The sequence below is a fragment of the Diadema antillarum genome, unplaced genomic scaffold (genome assembly GCF_040938485.1).
Source record: "Diadema antillarum isolate AM-2024a unplaced genomic scaffold, OU_Dant_1.0 scf00000128, whole genome shotgun sequence".
NCBI lineage: Eukaryota > Metazoa > Echinodermata > Echinoidea > Diadematoida > Diadematidae > Diadema > Diadema antillarum.
Genome location: NW_027271017.1, coordinates 1,902,417 through 1,923,790, shown reverse-complemented (window position 1 = coordinate 1,923,790; position 21,374 = coordinate 1,902,417). Strand labels below are relative to the sequence as shown.

The window sequence follows — 21,374 nt, the reverse complement described above, 5'->3', positions numbered from 1 at the left end:
TGTTTGCAATAGATGTACACTTAAGTAACCCCATAAATCCACGAGACATGCTGGCCCAGATATTTGGAATAAACTTCCACTTGAGTATAATATTTAAAAAAAAATGTTGAAAATCGATGCAATAGTAAAGCTATGCCATAAGGAGAATAGATCAAATCAAATCGAATCAAATCATGACGACAACGACTGGAATTCACATTTAAGAATACAGTATGTGGAAAACCACAATTGGTCGAAATCACTGTTTCAAAATTTAAGTGCATGGAGAAAGCGAGAAAGGCTGTGCAGTTTTAGTAAGAATTTAGATGCAGTGCATCACTCGCGGCAGCTTAAAGACGGATTCACATTTAATCAAAAAGTTAAGAGTGACACAAAATGTATGAAATGATATTTGAGCAAGACGCATATAGGTCGTTACGTCACGACAATTATACCCTATCGAATAAAAAAAAATCATCTTGTTCTAGATTACTTCGACAACAGGCGGTCTTTCGCAGCAAGTCCACACAGAGAAACGAAAGAGCTGCCGCAATCTTATTCGTCTGCAGAAAGTGAAATTAGGTGAAATAATAATATAGTGTTTATCAAGCAATGATTAGATTTCACAATTTCAAACTCTGTCATTTTATAAATGCAGCGATCGTCTGTCAGCCAGAGCTATGTGGAGACAACTACTTACATTCGAAATCGTCCTTCTCCTAGTTGCCACTTACATGGGACAGATCAATGCTGCTTCGACACCGACTTCGACTACCGCTTCGACCACGTTGGAGCGATGGCGAAATTGCACTATGTACAAGGACCTCTGGCCCGACGCAGCTCGGTGGTCCGACGAGCCATCGTCGATCGAACTCGCTGACGAAGGGGAAGGAACGGGGCACCCGAAGGTGAAGATCCCGCTCTACATCGCCGGTTTCCTACCCTACAGCGAAGTCTACTTCGACAAGCTGGTTTGTACCGTCCTTATTGCCGTCGACCACGTGAACGCCGAGCCCAACCTCCTGAACGACTACGAGCTAAGAATCATTTGGAATTGGACTCAGGTATGCTCATAAGTCGTCGTAGTGTGGTAAGAATTCAGTTAAACTTTTATAATTGATTCCGAGTATTCAACAAATTAAGTTTTATCAATATGTAACTTTAAATTATCGGATTACGTTAGTATAATAATGTATCAATAAGTTACATTAATCTGTTTCTCTTTGCAATTCATGAATGAAGTGTGATCTTATACTTGCTTTAATCGTGGCTAACTCACAACCGGGGCCCAATTGTTGACAAGATTCATGGGGTAGTCCTTTACACTATCCCTGTTAATCTTATTCAGCAGAAACAAATATATTCACGTATAACAAACTAATGGTACATATTTTTTCATTTACTTTTTTTTTGCATAGGCTCGACCAGGCCCTGCCCTCCGATATCTTTATGACGTCATTTATAATTCTCCCCAAGTGGTGATGGCTTGGGGACCGACCTACTCCAGCGTGGGGGAGGTGATCAACCGGGTGGCGGCTCAGTACCATCTCGTACAGGTGATGGAGAAAAAAGTGGAATAGGGTTCAGAAATAAGTATTTTGATGTTAACAAATTCACGAAGTCATCATTTTGTCTTGCAAAAGAGTTACGGATCTTCAGAGACATCAATTATGTTGTAATACCGTTGCGGCGTTAAGAAATAGGCCTACACTATTTCGCTTTCTTTATTCTAAAGTCAATCTTTTGTCTTTTATTGGTAAAGTTCTTGAGAAAGTGGTGGCTCGCCAACTCAGAGATCACCTCGATGAACACCAGTTGTTTCCTACTAGTCAGTCTGCCTATAGGCACTTTCATTCCACAGAAACCGCCTTATTGAAGGTACTCAATGACCTCCTCTTAGCAGTAGACAAAGGCCACGAAGCTGCTCTCCTGCTTTTAGATTATTCTGCTGCGTTTGACACTATCAATCATGTGATTCTTCTGAACAGATTAGAGTCCAACTTTGGTCTTACGGGAACAGTCTTGAGATGGATTTCATCTTACTTACATGACCGCCACCAGATGGTAAACGTTAACGGCGCACTTTCTCAGTCATTCCCTCACAGACATGGTGTCCCCCAGGGGTCTGTGGTTGGTCCTTTACTATTTATTCTATACACAGCCCCTCTGTCTTCTGTAATCAACTCTCATGAAGATATTCTACATGTTATGTATGCCGACGATACTCAAATTTATATAATCATACAACCAAATACTCAAGTCGAAGCACTCTGCAAACTCAGTAGATGTGTTGAGGATATTAAGCAATGGTCATGTGATAACTATTTGAAATTGAATTGTGTTAAATCAGAATTTTTATATGTTCATTCTCAGTTTAGGCGAGGTGGTTCTCTCACAGAATTTTCCCTCGAAGACAGTACTATACCCACCTCTCAGTCCGTCAGAGATCTCGGAGTTATTGTAGATAAGCACCTGAATTTTCAACAACACATTAAGAACTCATGTCGTTCTGCTGCTTGGGGTATCTGTAAAATTGGTAAAATCCGTAAGTTATTGGATCAGTCTTCCACTGAACGTCTCATCCACGCATTTGTTTCTTCCCACCTTGACTACTGCAATTCCCTGCTTGTTGGTCTCCCTGCTTCTAGTATTGCACCACTTCAAAGAATTCAAAACACAGCTGCTAGGCTTGTAACCCTTACAAAAAGATCTGACCACATTACTCCTGTTCTCCAATCCCTCCACTGGCTCCCCATACATCAACGTATCACCTTCAAAATCCTCCTTATCGTTTACAAGATATGTAATAATCTTGCTCCATCTTACCTCAAAGACTTAATTTCTTTCCGCTCCTCCACTTCAACCCGTTCTCTTCGTTCTTCCTCCACTCTCCAACTATCACATGGTCCCCGTACCAGCACCCGCTATGGTGATAGGGCTTTTTCTGTTATTTCCCCGTCTCTCTGGAATAAACTTCCTCTCCATATTCGTAATGCTGATAACGTTGATAAGTTCAAGTCATCGTTGAAAACTTATCTGTTTACTCAACTTTAATTATGTTGTTTTGCTGTTGCATGTTATATCATAATTTGTATATTTACATAATGCTGTATTTTATTTTAATGTCATACTTCTTTTTTTTTTCCGGATGAATGCGCTTAGAAACATCAGTATTAAGCGCTATATAAATGTTATTCATTATCATTATCATTATCTTTAAAGGCATTACTTACCTTTTGCAGACGGAACAAGAACCTAGCTTTAGTGCTTCAAAATAGTTCTAAAATGTGAGTAAGGGATTGAAACAACCAACACGTGACCAATGTAAAGATGTTAATCAGTATAATCAATGTTATGTAATATTGAACATACAAAATGTGAACAATACAATTGTTTCTAGAATAAATCGTCTACAGTTATGGTTTATTGAGAAAAAAAGTAAAAGCTCCGTATATTTTCGGCTTTATTGCAAAATTTTTATATGGTACGATGTGTTATGGTACAACTGACCTACACATATGTATCAAACGTGATAACTCGTACACTTTTAAATCACTGCACCAATGGTAAACAATATCTTCTGTAAACAGGAAAAACACATCGACACTATTGTAGGTCAAGGATTTTAGCCAGAATATAGATGGATTCAGTTTGATCATGTCATCTATTCGATAGGTTGGAATAGCTCAGTTTCAAGCAGATGACAAACTAGTGGAACGTTACCCCTACACGGTGCAGATCTACCCAGCCAACTCGGTCTTCAACCCGGCCAGGGTGGCCCTCCTGAAGGCCATGGATTGGAAGAGGGCTGCCATCGTCTACCAAGACGTCAACCTTTTTAGAGACGTATGTATAGACTGGATTTCTCTTTTCCGTTCATCAGTTATAGGTGGTTTTAGCGAGTAATGAAATTCAGTGAATAAGTCTACCACCATCTTCTGTCAATAGCAAAGTGTTTATCTTTGAAGAAGTATCTATTGTTCAGAGTTTATGGCACTAAAGCCAAGGAAATCTTTTCCCCTTCATTTTGGCTCCGTGTTCAGTGGCTATATGATAAATTGCTGGACCAATCACACCTTAAGACTACATAACAGTCCCCCCCCCCAAAAAAAAAACAACAACAAAAAAACCAACCACACACACACACACACACACACACACACACACACAAACCAAAAACAGGTCCTTCCTTTATATCAATTAAATATTTCAATGCAACGAATTTGATAAGATACTGCATTGATATGGACTTCCCACACGCTCATGTGAAAGATGCCAAGTGATTGTACTTGTGCTTGTAGGCCCTATACGTAAAATGTTTACTATTTTGGTGTTGTTTTATTAATTTGATCATGCTCTACTGTTTTAATCATAATGGCCATAATTTCATTTCTGTTCAAAAATACCTTGAATCATCACAATTACTAAGAGTTTAGTGGTAATAGTATAGTATAGTGAGTAAGATTTTGAACGATTAAAGAAGAGATTCCAGATTCGAGTTCTGCATGGTACGACGTTTACGTATCATTGAACCAAATGCTTTACCCACTACATTCATAATGGCACAATCGTGGAATGACTCTGTCATACTTGGGGGTATCGGGGCAAGACTTTTAGCATAGATTTCTCGTAGTGCGCGGTTATTCCACTGCGGATGACTCCCGATCCCTGGGTATAAAACTGCCTCCTCATTTTCCAAAGCTGATTAAAATCTTTATTGTCAAAAATGTATATGGCAACGGAACCATGTCATCAGCTACTTGCGCCTCGTGCATGTTGCACCATTGTCAATACTCTCGAGTGCGCCGCACCTTCACTAACGCACTCTTTCCTGTGCATCATTAGTATAATAACAACATTGTCTCTTCATCTGGCTTTCAGTCATATCAAGATACAGTTTGACATGTCTATATTCTTTTTCTTCAAACCGAAATTTAATGGGTGCTTCCTATCAAGTAATGGTAACTTTTATCTCATTTTTTCTCTTTTCCGGCTTTTGATATTCTCAGGTAAAATAAGCAAAACTTGAATATCTTCATTTCTTGAATGACTTATGTTACTTTAAGAATTGTGTTCTTTATGATTAGATTTATGGAAGCACTCAACAAGAAAGCGACTAGCACGGCATATAAGCATTGTTTAGTTTGTTCCGTCATATTTCACACACTTATTCGTAATGGACTAAAAGCTTTCGTGCTGTCATTCATAATCATAATCTTGTGTTATCTACCTGCTCGTACATCATCGCATCTATTGGTCTACGTTTGTTTGTTTGTTTGTTTGTTTGTTTGTTTGTTTGTTTGTTTGTTTGTTGGTTGGTGTGTTTTTTTTGCGGGGGGGGGGGGGAGGAGGAATAGATATGCGTCGACTCTTAGAGTTCACATGTTAAACTCACATAAGTATTGGTTAATCACACACTCATGCATGTCCTGAAAGAATGCAGCAAACATCTTCAAATCCAATTTGATGAAGTATCGGGCATTAAAAAAAAAATAAAAGATAGATTTGATCCAGATGAGTATTTTCCTGTCCATGTTCTACAGCTGTTTTGTGACACTAAACAAAAATGTTTCCAGATTCCGACCTCGGCACCGTTTCATGACGATCGCCATAGTAACAGTCAGTTACCAATGGTTCTTAACCAGTCAAAAGAAAAAAAAATACTGAAATTGCCAGAGACTGACAACTTGTCAGGGCTGACAGCTTTCATGAAACGGTGCCCTGATGTCAACAAGAGGCAAATATGTTTTCAAAACTTAAATGCCTATATCCACGGTAGGCCTATCATCGAAAGTATAATATTGGAAGATGTTTGCCATAATATCTTATGCCCCCATTTTTTTTCTTTTCGCAGGAGATGATAGAGTTGGCAACAATGATGCAAGCTGAAGGGTTGAATGCCGTTGCCGTGGAAACAGTCAACGATGACCCGCGCGTGAATATTGAGAGCTTGAAGGTATTTAAGACATACATACACACACACACACACACACACACACACACACACACACACACACACACACTCACACTCACATCTATATATTTATGACTGCAGTATTCACACTATGATCTTGCGGTATATCTTTTTTGTCCTCTTGAAGTGAATTCCACTAGAAATGCTGCAAATCCAAAGCCAGCCTTACTACATACGCAAGTGAAATTCCGAACTTCGTCTTCAGCAACGTCATTTAAAAAAAAAATATTTTGAACCTCACTTTTATCTGATTGCACTTAATGCCAAATTGTTATCCCCGTCCTTCCCTCCGACAAAAAAAAAGAATAAAGTAAAATAAATCAGTAAATAAGACATAAAGAATAAAACGTTATATAAAAAGTTACATGAATATCAACTCTTCGCTCGAAGTAAAAGCTTTCAATTGAGCAAGCTATTAGTCGGAAGAAACATCAAGGTAGAAGATGTACGTGCAGACTAGAAGGGCAAAATAGAAACTGAGGAAGGAGAAAAAAATCTCTGAGAAATATCCGGATCCTTGAGGGATGCAATTGAAGAAAATATCACGTTAATGCAAAATATTGATTTCTTGCCAGAGCAAACCCTTGGTATCAACTGGTTAGATTACAGTTATTATATCAAATGCCTACCTGATATTGATTGGCTCTTATGGACTGCGGTATGTTATTGTGCTCTGTAAGAACTTTCATCGTAATCTCAAAGAAACCTTAGAATCATCTTATTTGCAGGGGAAGAAATTGAGAAAAAAGAAGAGTAGAAATACATGACCTATTAAAGGCCGACGATAGTTAAAGATTTCTATTCATGTACTGACAACATTTTAACGCAAGATGCGTTCTTCTTAAAAAAAACAAAAAACAACCCAACAACAAACAAAGAAACATAACCTTAGGATACGCTCAACTCTGTTTTGAATGATTGTATGACTAAGTTCAAGTTAAAATTTTATTTTCAGTTTATTTTTTTTTCAACAGAATATACAGATCAATGTTTGAAATTATACAATCCTTTAAAAACAGGTAATACATGAAAATAAAAATATAATAGTAATGTTTATGTCTATGTTCAATAAAAGTAGAGACACATTTTACAGAAACACTTACATATTCTGAGAAAAAAAAAAACCCGGCTCAAAAAACCCAAAACATTTGGATTATAATTGTTCTACATGGTGTAAATATGAAGGGCAAGAAAATAGATAGTTTTATTGTGTCATCATACCATATTCCAATTCAAATATATTGATATATTCTTTTATCTCTATCCTGTGCCCCCCCTCTCCAATTCTATTCCTCATTCTAAAAAAAAAACAAAAAACAAACAACAAACAAACAGCAGAGTATCACAGATTCGTATAGCCTAGGTCTATTTCATGTCAATTGTTAAGCAACATTTGTTCATTTACTGGTATGTGATGTGAGAGCTATGCAACAAACGTTCTCCCTTTTTCAAAAGAAGAAGAAGAAGAAGAAGAAAATATTCTTTTGTTCTGTTTTGAGTTAATCTACTGGAGCCTATGGAGCCCCGAAATATGCATTGATTTGAATTTATCATTACTGAGGCTAGATGTATGTACGTGACACATTGAATTCGAAAAAAAAAAATCATCTTCCAACATACCGGTGATATAAAATGACGATTTCTATTTGCTTGCGGTAAGGATACAATTACAGTAACATTGCTCATCGATTCATTCATTTTCGTGAGGTTGCCCTCACCGTTTACATTTTTCTATTAGGGCTACAATGATGTCATCCCATCTCGAACTATCTCGAGGACATTATTTCATTATCATGTTATTTCTGTGAGTTATATTTTCTTTTAATGGAAAGTTAATAAGGAAAAGATAATTTTGATTTGAAACTCAATTTCGAACTGGATAGTAGTCTTATAATAATCTTGAACGTGTATTCTGTGCACATGCTATATAACAATGTATTTTTATTCTTTTCGTTACCTCAGCGACACGATGCGCGAATCATTTTCCTCAGTGTGTACACAGACATGGCCGCGAGAGTCTTCTGCGAGGTAAACTGCACTGTCATTTCTAGGTGATGTTCATTCTCTTTTAAAACAGACAAACTGAGATTTGATTTCCTAGTTCACAAATTGATTAGGGATAGATACGGTGCTTTACAAAATGAAGGTTTACATTGCTGAATTATTAGGGAGCCTTTTTGGTGACGCGGACGTTCAGAGGAAAAAGAAACTCTTCTGCGCATGCGCAAAATTGCTTATCGAAATCAAATCGATGTAGCGTCAACTGAACACTTTTCAGTTCTGGGCCAATTTTTGCGTCCGCTCAATTCACAACGCAGAGAGCTACTTGAATGAATTTCCAGAGCTACATAGCATCATTGATGCACTGATCTTAAGAGGGCGCCATTTTACTTTGCCTAGGTTGCGTCTTCGCATAATCTACCGTTCAAATCTAAAGCTCCTTTTCATTGTCACAACGAAAGTTTCAGTTTGATTTGGCAATCGTTGTTGTTTTTTCTTTTCCTTTGTTTGGGTTTTTTCCCGCAAACTCATTAGATCATAAAAATTTATTATCATTGTCATTTCAAATACCACGCTTTCTGTTTAAGAGTGAATATCGGATAAATCTTGTCGTCCGAAACAGGTGTACCGCCAGAATCTCTACGGTCCTAAGTACGTGTGGGTGTTGATGGGTTGGTACCACGCCCACTGGTGGCGAACGGAGACCAACGCGATCCTGGACAGGGGTGAAGATTCGTTCTGCTCCGTGCAACAGGTGTTTGAAGCAGTAGATGGGTATCTGAGCATGCGCGGCTTTGAGGTGCAGGAAGATTTATCAACGATTAACTTCAATGGCGTGGTGAGTTAGTTGTATAGGGATATTATTTTTTTGTGTTGATGGTGCGTTACTGGTTGTATCAATGTGTCATGAAAACATCCATTACTTTGACACTGTTTGATGTAACTTTAAATTTGATAAACCTGGTATAAATGTTAACATGCTCTTTATTTTTGTGTTTGTTTACCAATAAAGACATGATTACAACAACAAGATTATCCATTGTCGACATGAATCTCCAAAGAAGACATTAATATTAAAGACGCATGACGACAACAGAAAAAAAGATAATTCTTCCGATAACAACAGACGCTAAAAGCACGTTTTGAATAATGTTATAATCATATATTTCACGAGAGTATAGCTCCCGCCTTTTTTTTTTTTCATTTCGACTGTATAACCTAACAACGCCCTCGGTATGTTGAGCACGCTATATTGTCCGTCGTATCAATAATACTACGAGCTTTTGTCAATATCATAGTAATGATAATAGTTTCAGTGATGAAAAGGACAGTGGTAAAGGAAGGTAAATGATATTGATAATAATTGGATGATTTTTATCATACTGATAGAATAGTATAGTAGTAATGAATATGATAGTAATAATGATGACGGCTTTAATCTTATTTTCATTATATTTCAATTTCAATTTTATTTATTTTCATATTTCTCGATGAAAAATTACATCAAATATAACAAAATTAAATGAAATGTATGACATACATAGAATATTGCAAATAATCATGTAAAACATAATAGTGGTCGATCTGTTAAGTTTGGAATCTGTGAATGAATGCTAAAGAAATATGAAGGAACCTACTTAAAAGCGAGCTTGTGGAGTGTAGGTCCCGGTTAAAAACGAGTTTAAGATTGAGAAGGTTCAACTCCCCACACGAATAAGAATTATATTTGTTGCCATTCAGTCCATGAAGGCTTGTACCTTTAGGTAGGGCTACCTAAATTTTTACCATCATTTTACAGATATGAAAAATGCTTGCAATGAGAAAATATAAAACCAAAGAGCAAAGTGTACAGTTATGTATCCCTAACGTGTGCCTCACCAATAAGCTATGGCAATCCCACCACCACCCCCATCCACACCGCCTTATGCTTTCGCAGTAACGAGGTGTCCATTTCCCGCCTTTTCTCCCTCTCTATCAGTACCCTGACAGCGATCGTCTGGAATTCTATCGTCACCTCCAGAACGAACTCGTCACGGCTGGAGCGTGCGACTCGTATGGGTATGATCAGGTAGGCCATGACGGAAATAAAAATTGCATTTCCATCCAAATTTAATGGGTGGATTAGGAAATACGCCTATGCGGGTATGAAACAAATAAAAAGGCTCGTATTCATTTTACTTTTTGACTGAAACACACGTGTGAATAAAATTGTATTATATTGATAATGCTGTCAGACGAGACGGCTTTGAACAACATACTGGGTAATAAAGTGAACATATTTTCAAATGATCCAGGTGCCCAGTTGTCATCGATGTTGGAATTCCACTCGTTGCAGTGCTTTAAGTTAATGTACTTGACCACAACAATTGCTTGAATAACAACAGTGATGACAATAGAATGAACAAAAATCAAACAAACACACAACTGTTAACATTCACTCTACTACACCTGATAATGAAAATAGAGCAGTATCATTAAAGGAAATAATAGCATTCACGAACCAAACATTCTCCTCAGACAAACTATATGAAAGGACGTGTAACAGGTGATTGCTCTATAACTATACTACACGTCTACTAAATTAAATTTGAAGACTGCACGATAATTTGTAAGCACTTGCATACATGAATGAAGGCCATCACTAAGTTTTATTAGTTTGTTTGTTTGTTTGTTTGTTTGTTTTTTATTCATCTGAACGTGCCATGCATATTGCCTTCGCTTAGATCATGACCATAGCCCTCGCCCTGAACGCTTCTAGTCACGTGATCTCATCTCAGTATCCCGGCCTCTCATTGGCTGACTTCACTTACGACAACAAGATCCTGGCGGACATCTTGGTGGAGGAAACGAAGAAAACACGATTTGTCGGTTTGACGGTTAGCATCTTCTTTCTATAAACTTCAATTGTAATAATTTGAACTACTAACTCTTTTGGTACACTGTCAGCTTGTATGTCTATATTTTGAGCTTTTAGTCGGTAATTTCTGCAATTATGATGTCAATGACCAATGACAGGCAATTAAAGAGTTGGATTGGAAAACGAGTTAAGCCCCATTTTCAAAGCTTTTATTGTGAGTGTATCTTCAGGTAGAGCAAAATCAAACCTTTCCAATGAAACCTCATTTGTTGAGTAACAATATACTTTCTTGAACTAAGGGGCGATTAAAAAATCCCTTATTTTCGTGTGTTTTTTCGGGGGAGGGGGCTGGTTTCATTGCAAATAATTGTCTGAATCGCTTTGCAAGTAAATTCGTCAATAAAATTCTGAGAACAGGTTTAAAGTCTTCAGAACCAATACTATTTTGGATCGTGACCTTGTTTCATTTGGTCTCTTTTTGCAATATCTAGGTTAGAGTCGTCCTTTTGATGGTAGTGTGCTCATATCATGCTCTTGTTGTATTTTGCAGCTTTTGTTTTTCCCTGCACATGTAAAGATCTGGACTTTGTTTTGACAGAAAATGTTATTTGGATGAGATGGGTGTGTGAGGCTGTTTCTGGTCTAGAAAGATGTTGAACTTTTGGCGATGATTTGACAGGGGTGTGTGTGTGTTGTTTTTTTTTTCATGTTTATAGGGACAAGGAGCATTTGATTCATTCGGCAGCAGAGAGAGCGATGCTGTGATACAACAAAATCAAGGTAAACGTGTGCCCAAGAAATTTTTATCTTTTTTTTGTAGCAATTGATGGTTTTAAAAGTGCCACTCAAGTCGGAGAAATAGACAATTCTTTGAGATGCCAAATTTGCTACAGCTCAACCAAAGATTGTATGAACCGAGGTGTGGGGGTGGGGGTGGGGGGGGGGTAAAGAATCAAGAATGTCAGAAGTTTGATATTAAACCAGTAACCAGCTACTTGTTATTTCATTTTATAATTTGTGTAGAAATTTGCGTGGGTGTTTGCAGTCTTCATTAGTAAAGAAAATACTTTTTAATGTTTCATTCCAATGGAAGCAACCAAAAAGGATTATATCAAGCTTAGAGTAAGAAAGCTATCGTACAGTGTAGAAATTTAAGATTGTATTGTCAATAAAGTACCGAAATGACGATGTCACAGTCTAATGGGGTTGGAACTAAATGCGATCATGGTTTCCAGTAATAGTGTGCACAGATATTCGGGCCAGGTGAGGTTGTCTAGACCCAGTTTCCATGGCGATGAATGACTATTATGACATCACTTGTTAGTACTCTCTGTTACGAAATCATATTTGTTAAGTTTGTGTGTGTTGCATCTTTTTATACGCAGATGGAACGGTACAGCAAATATTTGTGTATGACCGGAAGACGGACAGAATTCGATGGAAAAATAACTTCCGGTGGGAAGGTGAGAGTGTGCAAGACAATTCAATCCAACTCCAATTTCAATTTTTATTTCATTAATTTTCGACAAGAAAATATAGACATCTCAGATGTGCTGACTAAAAGAAAAATGTAAGCTGCTGTTAAGATGTCTTTATACAGAAGGTGTATAAAACGAAAACAAAAACAAAACAAAACAAAACAAAGACACAAAACAGTCTACCAGTTCTGATACAGATAGTGTTCACCATGGTTTAATTGTGTCTGTGTGATAAGTGTATTAACGCAGTTACGTGCAAAATAAAACTTATGTCATTTCTGTCAAGATAGTGGGGACAGATTTTGGTACGTTTAAATAAGTGTGAATGAATTGAACAAAATTGTGAACAGCAGCGGCACATCGATTATTAGTACCCTAAGTAAGACTGTGTGCATTCATTTCATGTCACTTCTAATTCATATTGTCCACAGGAAAATCTGTAATACGTAATATCTAGTTAACAGTCGATAGAACGATATACCACTACTGGCAACACGAGGAAAAACAAGAAACACAGGACGATAGTAGGTTAAGCTAGGCCCTTTATTCGATTTTCTGGGTGACGACGCGTCGTGAAGTGAAATTGCGCCCTCTCCAGACTATCTACGGCCAAAATATACATCTGAATCTTTGGATTCTTATCTTTCCTTTTGATATCGAAAAAAAATCCCTAGACAATTTCAGCGCCCCCACTCCATCCTAGAATGATTAATTTTTGATCTATTGAATTGAACCCCCTAAACAGACGTTTGAATGAATCTACCAAAACATCAAAGATTCCATGCACCCTCTTTCAGGTTCTTTTGTCCCCGTTGACGGACCCACAAAGGTTCAGATTGACATCAAGATATCGGGTGCAGCTCGCACCACTATCTTCGCCCTCGCTTCGTGTGGTATCGTTCTGGCAGTTGTATTTCTGGCCTTCAACATCACATATAGAAACAAAAGGTAAAATCCCCACAGCAGACTTTCAAACAGATTGAGAAAAAAAAATCGTTCTAAACATTGTGCTAGCTAGCAGCAGCAATGATAATATTTAAATAAAATTTTGAATGTTGACTGGACAACGGCAAAGATAACTGTAAAAAAAAAAAATGAAGAATCTATTTATTTGGTTGTTTATGTACTTATACATGTATTTATTTATGTGTCTACTCATTTACCTATTTATTTATTTATTTATTTATTTATTTATTTATTTATTTATTTATTTATCTATTTATTCATTCATTCATCGGAACATGTTTATACAGGATTAAAAAGATCAGCTAACAGCTGTTTTACATCGAGGTCTTGTAAGACATTGCATTTTTCTGCACAGGGGATAACTGTAAGAAAAACAAACACACCAAAAAAGAATAAAACATTTTCCAAGCAGATTTAAATTGAAAGAACTGCCCGACTCAGGTACTTTCTTTCCTTCCCTTCCGATGCTTCCTTTCACCTCCTTTCCTCTTAATTTCTTTTGTTGCCTCTAAAATTTGAAAGTGACTTTTGAATGATACCCTAACAAATTTATCTGAATGAAACAGAGCCGTGAAGATCTCGAGTCCTGTGCTAAATAATGTGATTGCTGTCGGGGGCTTCCTCCTATACTGTTCCACCTTCCTGCTGAGCGCTTCACTGGAGGCAAGAAGCCAGGGAAGTCCAGTCTACGTCAACTTTCAGTGCCAGGTGAATGTCTAGAGCACAACCAAAATCTTAAAGGGGCATTCCAGACAATTTTAATAATTTCACATCATGTAGTACATAAATCGAAATCTCCATGTACAGATCAGTGGAATTTATTGTGGTCCTTGAGAAGAGAAACCAATACTCTTAAAAATCTTAAACAAATTACACTGAACAATGTTGATGACATAGGAGCCTCATATTTCAGAAATGTCAGTGCAATTCCGTAACAATACCACTTGCTTAACAAGTTCACCTGTATAGAATGTTTGCAGACCATCTTCTTTTGTCCTCCTTCCTTGATCCCCAACTCATGCATTCTTATGGCGAGGCTGCAAAAGCTGTGTTCAGACGGAGGCAGTTTTGGTCGGAGTAACTTCGGAGGAAGGGTCGGAGGAAGCTTGTTCGGAGTAACTTTGGAGGATAGGTCGGAGTAGTGCCCGTCTGAACAAGGTCGTTGTATCACTTCCTCCGATCAGAGGACCTTACCACGACCTCTTCCTCCGAACGAGATACTCCTGAGTTTTCTCAGGAGTATCTCGCTACCACGACTAGCCGGTCGGAGTAAATTGCCCGTGCGGACAAGCCTTCGGAGTATTTATGAACTTACATACCTTACGACCTAGGTAAAACTTCCTGGGTCAAATAGCAATGTTGACATTTTGCGAGTACACCTGCGCGTGTAGTGCAATTCTAACCTAATCGATCGCGACGAAGAAACTGCCCCTCATGCCAAAATTTCCATCAACAAGAATGGAGAAGACAAATGCCACTGGTAAAAAACAATCGCATGGTCAACATGCGCGGCGCTACCACTTCCGGAAGTTACACCGACCTTCGCACATAAATTGATCGGAGTTTCTTCCCACGACCGTCGTGTGGACACAAGGGTCGTGGTAAGATATGCATTAATTTAAATTTTAATTGCCGAGCCATAAATTTTTACTCAGGCTAGAAATACGTCTGAACATGGCTATGCATGTCATCATCCTTGTTCATTGCAATTAGTTATACATTTTGAAAGCATTCTTATTCCTCGTCCAAATCACCATAAATTCTGAAACTCTGTACTTATTATTCAAATGTAAAAGTCTGAAAATCATCTGGAGGTCTCCTTTAAAAGCGACGAAAGTGCAACCATGTATTGTTATCGTCATTTTCTGTAGAGTCGGTCGGATAAGCGACTTATATATTATATTTTTATTTGAAAGGATGATCACTATGTTTAGGATATTTTGTGAAGTGATACCAAGATGAGCAACTAGAAATCAATGCTAGCTTTGTGACTGGTAAATGCTTGAAAGCATGTTGATAGATCATTAACTGAAATTGTAAAATGCTTGACTGTTGGTGGATATACATTGAAATTGATTCCCTAATGCTTCTATTTTGAATGAGTAATGGAAATGAGTTATGACAGAGCAATGACGAAAACAGTTATGGTTCAATTTTTCTCGTGATGTTTTATGAGGGCGCTATACTAGTTGCCAGCGTGGGACTTTCCCTGACATTTGGCGCCCTTTTCATGAAGACGTACCGTATTCATCAGATCTACACGAACGCTATGAAGGCAAGGAAAGTGCTGGTAAGTTTGGCTTCTGTAATTACAAGGAAAAGTAAAATAAACATTAGTAAATCCTGTTCCAATGTTGCATGAATTGATGACATCATGATTCAGTTGGCTATTTTGTTCAAGTAGGCCTATGTTCCAATTTCAACAATGTTTATAGTGAATCTGTAGTCATGTTTTATACAGCGCGTTTCAATAATAACGTTCAATTTCTTCATCAGTATCCATTTACCCTCCTGTGCATCATACAGGAGGCCGTGCAGATAAATGGTGTCCAAGTCAGGGACACGAGTTTCATTTGGAGGTTCGAACCAGGGATCTACTTATCGAAAGGGCATCGCACGATCCACTAAGCCACACCTATGCAAACATGAGTGTCGATATGACATCTCAAAAGAATTTCTTAGCTGACCGATTTTTATAATTGTTTTAAACGTCTCTCTAAAATTAATGTAAAATGTACGCCTCAATTGTAAATAGTAGAATGCAGGTAATTTGATCTCGCGGTGATTTTTTTTTTTCAACTCAATCTTAAAGTTTGATTGCACAATGGATACATGACAATGCTTGCGAGGTTTCAATCACTCATTAAAGCAGTAACTCGAAGTACTTTTTTTGGTTGCTTCGTCTTCAGAGAGGACTGACTGACTCCCGTCTCTTGATTGCGATCTCCTGCTTCGTGGTCATCGATGTCGCCTTCTTCGCGCTGTGGATGATCTATGATCCGATGACGACGCAATCGGAAACGTACACGCCCATAGTACGTAATGATCGGACAGTTTCACAAGCAGAGGAAGAAAGAGAGAATGGGATTTTGTCTTGTGTCTTATCATGTTGTGTGTCCAAGGAAGTAGATGAATAGATAGACAGATCAAAAGATAGATAGATAAACATATTTAGTAGATATGTATTTAATAGATAGATGTGAAGGTATATTGGAAGATCGTCAATAAAATGCGGATAAAAAGTGCCAAGGAGAAAAAAAGAGGATCTCAGTAATGTCTGTCTTTGTGGAGAAAGGACCGACTTGAATGAAAATTCTTCCAGCCATGTATTATGACACAATTAACAACCTTATTGAATAAATGGAGAATATTATGAGGGAAAACATCATATAACAAGATTTATGTAAACTTGAAAAGTGGATAATGATATGTGTCAATACTATTGCAATGTAAATGTAAATTATTATCTTAAACAATAACGTTTTTGTAGAAACATTTTGTAGCAAACATGGCAAAAGAGAAGGCTTACGTTAAATTGATGATAAAACCAATATTTCTTGTGCCCGCTGTTGCAAAAGCATCTATCGCAATGTGATGGATATTAATCTATTTGTGCTACATTCAACTTTGTAAAACCCACTCTTACCCCAGGGGCGGATCCAGGATTTCCGTAAAGGGGGGGCGCACGCCCCACCCCAATTTTGTCTTTTTATATCTTTTGTTTTAACAAAAAATAAAGAGGGGGCGCGCGCCCGGTGCGCCCGCCCCCCCACCCCCCCCCCCCCCCGATCCGCCACTGTTACCCTTAGTTTCTAACTGCATGGGTGAATGAAAATAACTTGCGATTATGCCATATTTGAAGAAGGACGCTACTTCAATCAGTGGTTTAAGAATTCATCATTATCGACTGCAACATTTCTTCTTTACGTTCTAGTTTGACGAGACTGAGCCCGAAAAGGAGATCTTTAAGATGCCAACTCTAAACACGTGTACGTCAGACCACATGATTCCCTTTTTGGGAGCTCTTGGGGTGTACAAGGGTGGACTACTTATTTTTGGCGTCTTTCTAGCCTGGTCCGTGAGGAACATCCGCATCATGGAACTCAATGATAGTGAGTTATCTTGTTGCATTATACTACAGAATGAAAGATTGATCCTGTCACTACAAAATCGACAAATTCATGATTTTGATGATAACGACAGAATCATTTACTTGTGTGATGAGACTTACGTAAGTAATGGTGATGCGATGAGAGGTGATGCAATAATACTCATAATAATGATGGCAAATGTATTGATTAGATGATACTGTATTGACAATATGGTAGTCACTATAATTGATACGGAGAATGACATTTTTGTCCTCATGCATGCACCTTATAATTTTATGCCCAAAGTTGTGTTCTGATTGTTTTCATTTCTTCTATCATTTCATTGTCTTTTATGTTGTTTTTTCAACTTACTCTCTTATAATCTTTCGCATGGTTTTTGTTTTCGTTTTTACCAAGGTAAATACATCGCCTTGTCAGTGTACACCGTCTCTATCACCTGCGTCATCATAATTCCCTTCGCCTACATTTACTACGGTTTGGGAGACATCGATTTCGTCTTTTCGTTCGCTGGGGGCGCTATAGTGGTCGCCACGACGATCGTTCTCTGTCTCGTGTTTGTGCCCAAGGTCAGGCCTTATATCGTATCAATGCACACATAGTATATGGAAACTGAATCGTTGGTCAATTTTGATCTTCCGAAATACCAGATATGTATCAGACTGAACTAGATCTGTTTTTATTTCCGTTAGAACTAATAACAGTATACAATCGTGGTATAATAGTCTCATTTATTGTTGGGGGGGGGGGGGGTCGATGTTATTATTGCAAATGCAACTTAAAGTTAATACTATTATTTCGATGGAAACAACAAGACGCAATCGTATTGGCCTTCAAATGCCATCAAATCCGATTAAATGAAACCCGTACTCTTTGTCCGTCCTGCAGGTTAAAAAGAAATATGTCCACTCCATCAGCAAAATATACTTTACTTTATAGCTTGCTCTTATCGTCCAGTTTTGTATTTCAGTTGCTGATTAACGAAATAAATGCCTTCTTACCTCTTGAATTGCACTTTGCATTATGTCGATTACCTTCAGTGGCAGAATATTTTTTTCTCTTGTCTCTTTCTCAGTTGATTGCACTGAATCAACCCCAGAGCGACCGAAAGCAACATCACGTTCCCATGGCAACGGGGACGGATACCATATTTGACGACAAAGAAGCCGTTATTCAACGCCTGCAAAACACTTTGCAACAGGTATGGCCCTTTCGATGACGATATTTTAGACTCGTAACAGTGGTCTCCATTCATTTCAATTTCACTTGCAATTTAAACCAGACTGTCTCCTTTTATTTGTCTATCATCTTGACGTGGTTGTATACTACTAATAAACAGGAGATATCATTCCTCACATTTTGTGCATTCTATTTGTTGTTATACACTATATTCTTCATGTCATGATGTTGAAGCAAAATCTGTTGTAAACTGAAGTATACAATGAATTATCTTGCATATCACGTTCTTGATGTTGAAGCAGTCTTTCGCAAGCCGAAGTACAATAAATGCTTATGCCTATCACCTTCTTCATCAGCTTTTTTTTCCTTCATTCTCAGCTCTCTCTCTCTCTCCTATCTTTTTTTTGCCCCTATCAATATCACAAGATTATTAGCAACGACAGCAACAAGTGTTTATTAGTGTCGCATGGCTCCTTATTTCCTGTTTATTTGGTTTGGTTTATTTCGTGTTTTTGTTGAAAAGAAATTGCAGGAGAGGCAGACTCTGCAAGAGGAACTGGCCCGCTTGGATCGAATCTGCATTCACGGCGAGTGAAGCTGCTCGACTTTGCTGTAGTCATTCTTCGGAAATCGATTATTTTCTTCTGTTTTCAGTCGTAGTGTAAATATTGACTTGCACACTCTGGCCATTGGAAGAGTTTGGTCGCAAATCGTGTTTAACGCCATTTTTAAACATTTTAAAACAGGACATTTTCAGATAGAGCAAAATCAAACCTTTGCGATGTTTCCTCACTTATTGCATTGCATGGAATATCACTTATGATGATCATTATTTTTTTTTTCTTAGCAGATTTAATCACAAACATCTCAAATTGACAAGAATGGACTTGTTTTGTGATAACACTTTTTATATGAGTATAGTTTTTTTTTGCGTACATTCTGTGCGCATCGGTGTATTTGAGGATTTTCAAATATGATATAGTGAAAACTAATAAACTTATGTGCATGTACATTGTTGTAGGCCTACATGCTTTAGATTTAGAACAAAACAAATGTATAGTGTTGATTGTTCAGATTAGATGTCTAATCAGTGTACAGTCCGAGGTATAAACAGATATATTAATGAATATAATCGGCACCACATCAATGTAATTTCAAAATATTTTACCTCCATCACATCAAACGTGTACTGTTTCAAACGATACACAATGGGAATCAGCAATCTTTTACAGTGATGCTCACAACCTGCCAAAATAAAAGTTGATAAAATCGAAATTATGTCTTTGTAGCCATTATTTCTGTAACACTCATTTCCTCTTATTTCGTCATCTAGGTTTAGTATAATCTGGCTGTGAATGGAATAACAGTACCTATATTCACCCCAACCATAAAAGAATAAAATTTGTGTATTTTTTTATTTCATCGTAAAATGAAATTATGCGTATTTCAATATCTAAATAATATATGTATTGGCCAAAATCAGTTATCAGGATCCTATAATGTTAGATGATTAGCATATCCATACACACCACAGAAATATATTTTGAGAGTAAATCTCCATGATTGATACCCCCACATACACCCTTGTAAACACACATGTATACACGCACGTACGCACACAGACACACACACACATATCTTAGCACAAAACATTTACCTGGACAAGTCAAAGAGAACTAACCGCTGACCGTGTGTGTATTCTTTAATCATAATGTGTACATTTCCTTGTTTGTGTGAGAGAAACTCCTTTGTCGTTATGCGTGTATGTTACTGTAAACTGTGCGATGTGCGTCTGTGTAATATATATTATGTACATATATATATATATATATATATATATATATATATATATATATATATATATATATACATATGCATATATACCGGCAACTAGTGTGCTCATTTACAAGCAGAGGGAGACCTTATCACTCATCACTCAGAATATAATCTGCTCTCCATCACTGCCATAAGGTCGGAGTCGTATCCAAGACGATATGCAAAACTAATCGTGCTTTTATTCGTCAAATAACAGCGCAATGACCCTGAATACTGAATTCATCTACTTGACCCAATTGGGCAAAGACTCAGGGCGGTTTTGAAAAGGACTTCGCAGTAGTGCAGCCTTGAGTGGCGATACATAGACAAATATTCAATACGATTACCCGTGAGTATTAAGCTGTGAAATTGATGTTATATTATTTTTCTACTCTGAGAGCAAGGACTAATTCACAATTTCTTTATGACGATAAGTGGCATTTTCACGTTTTAAAGCTTTTATATCGTTGTATAATATGATGGTACTATTCGCTCACGTGCATATTATTATTCTGAAAATTAACAGGCGAAAAAAATATTCACATCGTTTGTAATGCAACTTGTAACAAACTATCTCAGGTGGATGCATAGGCCTAGAATGTAGTGAAAAGAGCTTACTTCTAGCCAGTTGTAGCAAGGTGTATGACGTGTTTAATCATTTATGACCTTTTCTCGATCTCGCTATGAAGTACTGTATAAACGAAAGAGGAAACTTAAAATCTCCCTATCTTCAGATTCCGCTATTTGCTTTGCATTTCTTAAGTCATGATTACAGCCTGCTTACCGTGAAACACTTTTTCTCCAGAATTCATTCGAAAATTGATGACGCTTCTCATGTGTCATGAGGATAAGAATATCATCAAACTCTGTCACAGAGTCATTGTATAAGAGAAAATGGTAGTAACGATAATAACAAAACTTATCATAACTATATAAAGATTTTGAGGTGGTCCAGCAATATGCTACTTGATGAATGACCCAGACAAAATATAATCATTTAAAGAGTAATACAAGTA

At 37.5% G+C, this 21,374-nt stretch overlaps 1 protein-coding gene across 1 annotated transcript; it reads left to right on the top strand.

Moving 5' to 3' along the window:
* The first annotated feature begins 713 nt into the window (after positions 1 to 713).
* On the top strand, positions 714 to 19,138 carry LOC139720402 (gamma-aminobutyric acid type B receptor subunit 1-like). The gene is made up of 18 exons (XM_071631762.1): positions 714 to 1,043; positions 1,398 to 1,535; positions 3,655 to 3,825; positions 5,834 to 5,935; positions 7,916 to 7,981; positions 8,577 to 8,792; positions 9,933 to 10,022; positions 10,678 to 10,830; positions 11,528 to 11,591; positions 12,197 to 12,274; positions 13,087 to 13,237; positions 13,822 to 13,963; positions 15,432 to 15,545; positions 16,165 to 16,290; positions 17,190 to 17,367; positions 17,764 to 17,933; positions 18,440 to 18,565; positions 19,067 to 19,138. The coding sequence occupies exons 1-18, from the start codon at positions 714 to 716 to the stop codon at positions 19,136 to 19,138; spliced, it is 2,487 nt and encodes an 828-aa protein (XP_071487863.1).
* Positions 19,139 to 21,374: the final 2,236 nt, after the last annotated feature.

Bases quoted from the DNA above. Each gene is read 5' to 3' on its own strand.
- LOC139720402 (XM_071631762.1), top strand. From the start codon at position 714: ATGGGACAGATCAATGCTGCTTCGACACCGACTTCGACTACCGCTTCG. The intron at 13,964-15,431 runs GTGAATGTCTAG...ATGTTTTATGAG, and splicing joins ACGTCAACTTTCAGTGCCAG to GGCGCTATACTAGTTGCCAG. The intron at 15,546-16,164 runs GTAAGTTTGGCT...CTTCGTCTTCAG, and splicing joins TGAAGGCAAGGAAAGTGCTG to AGAGGACTGACTGACTCCCG.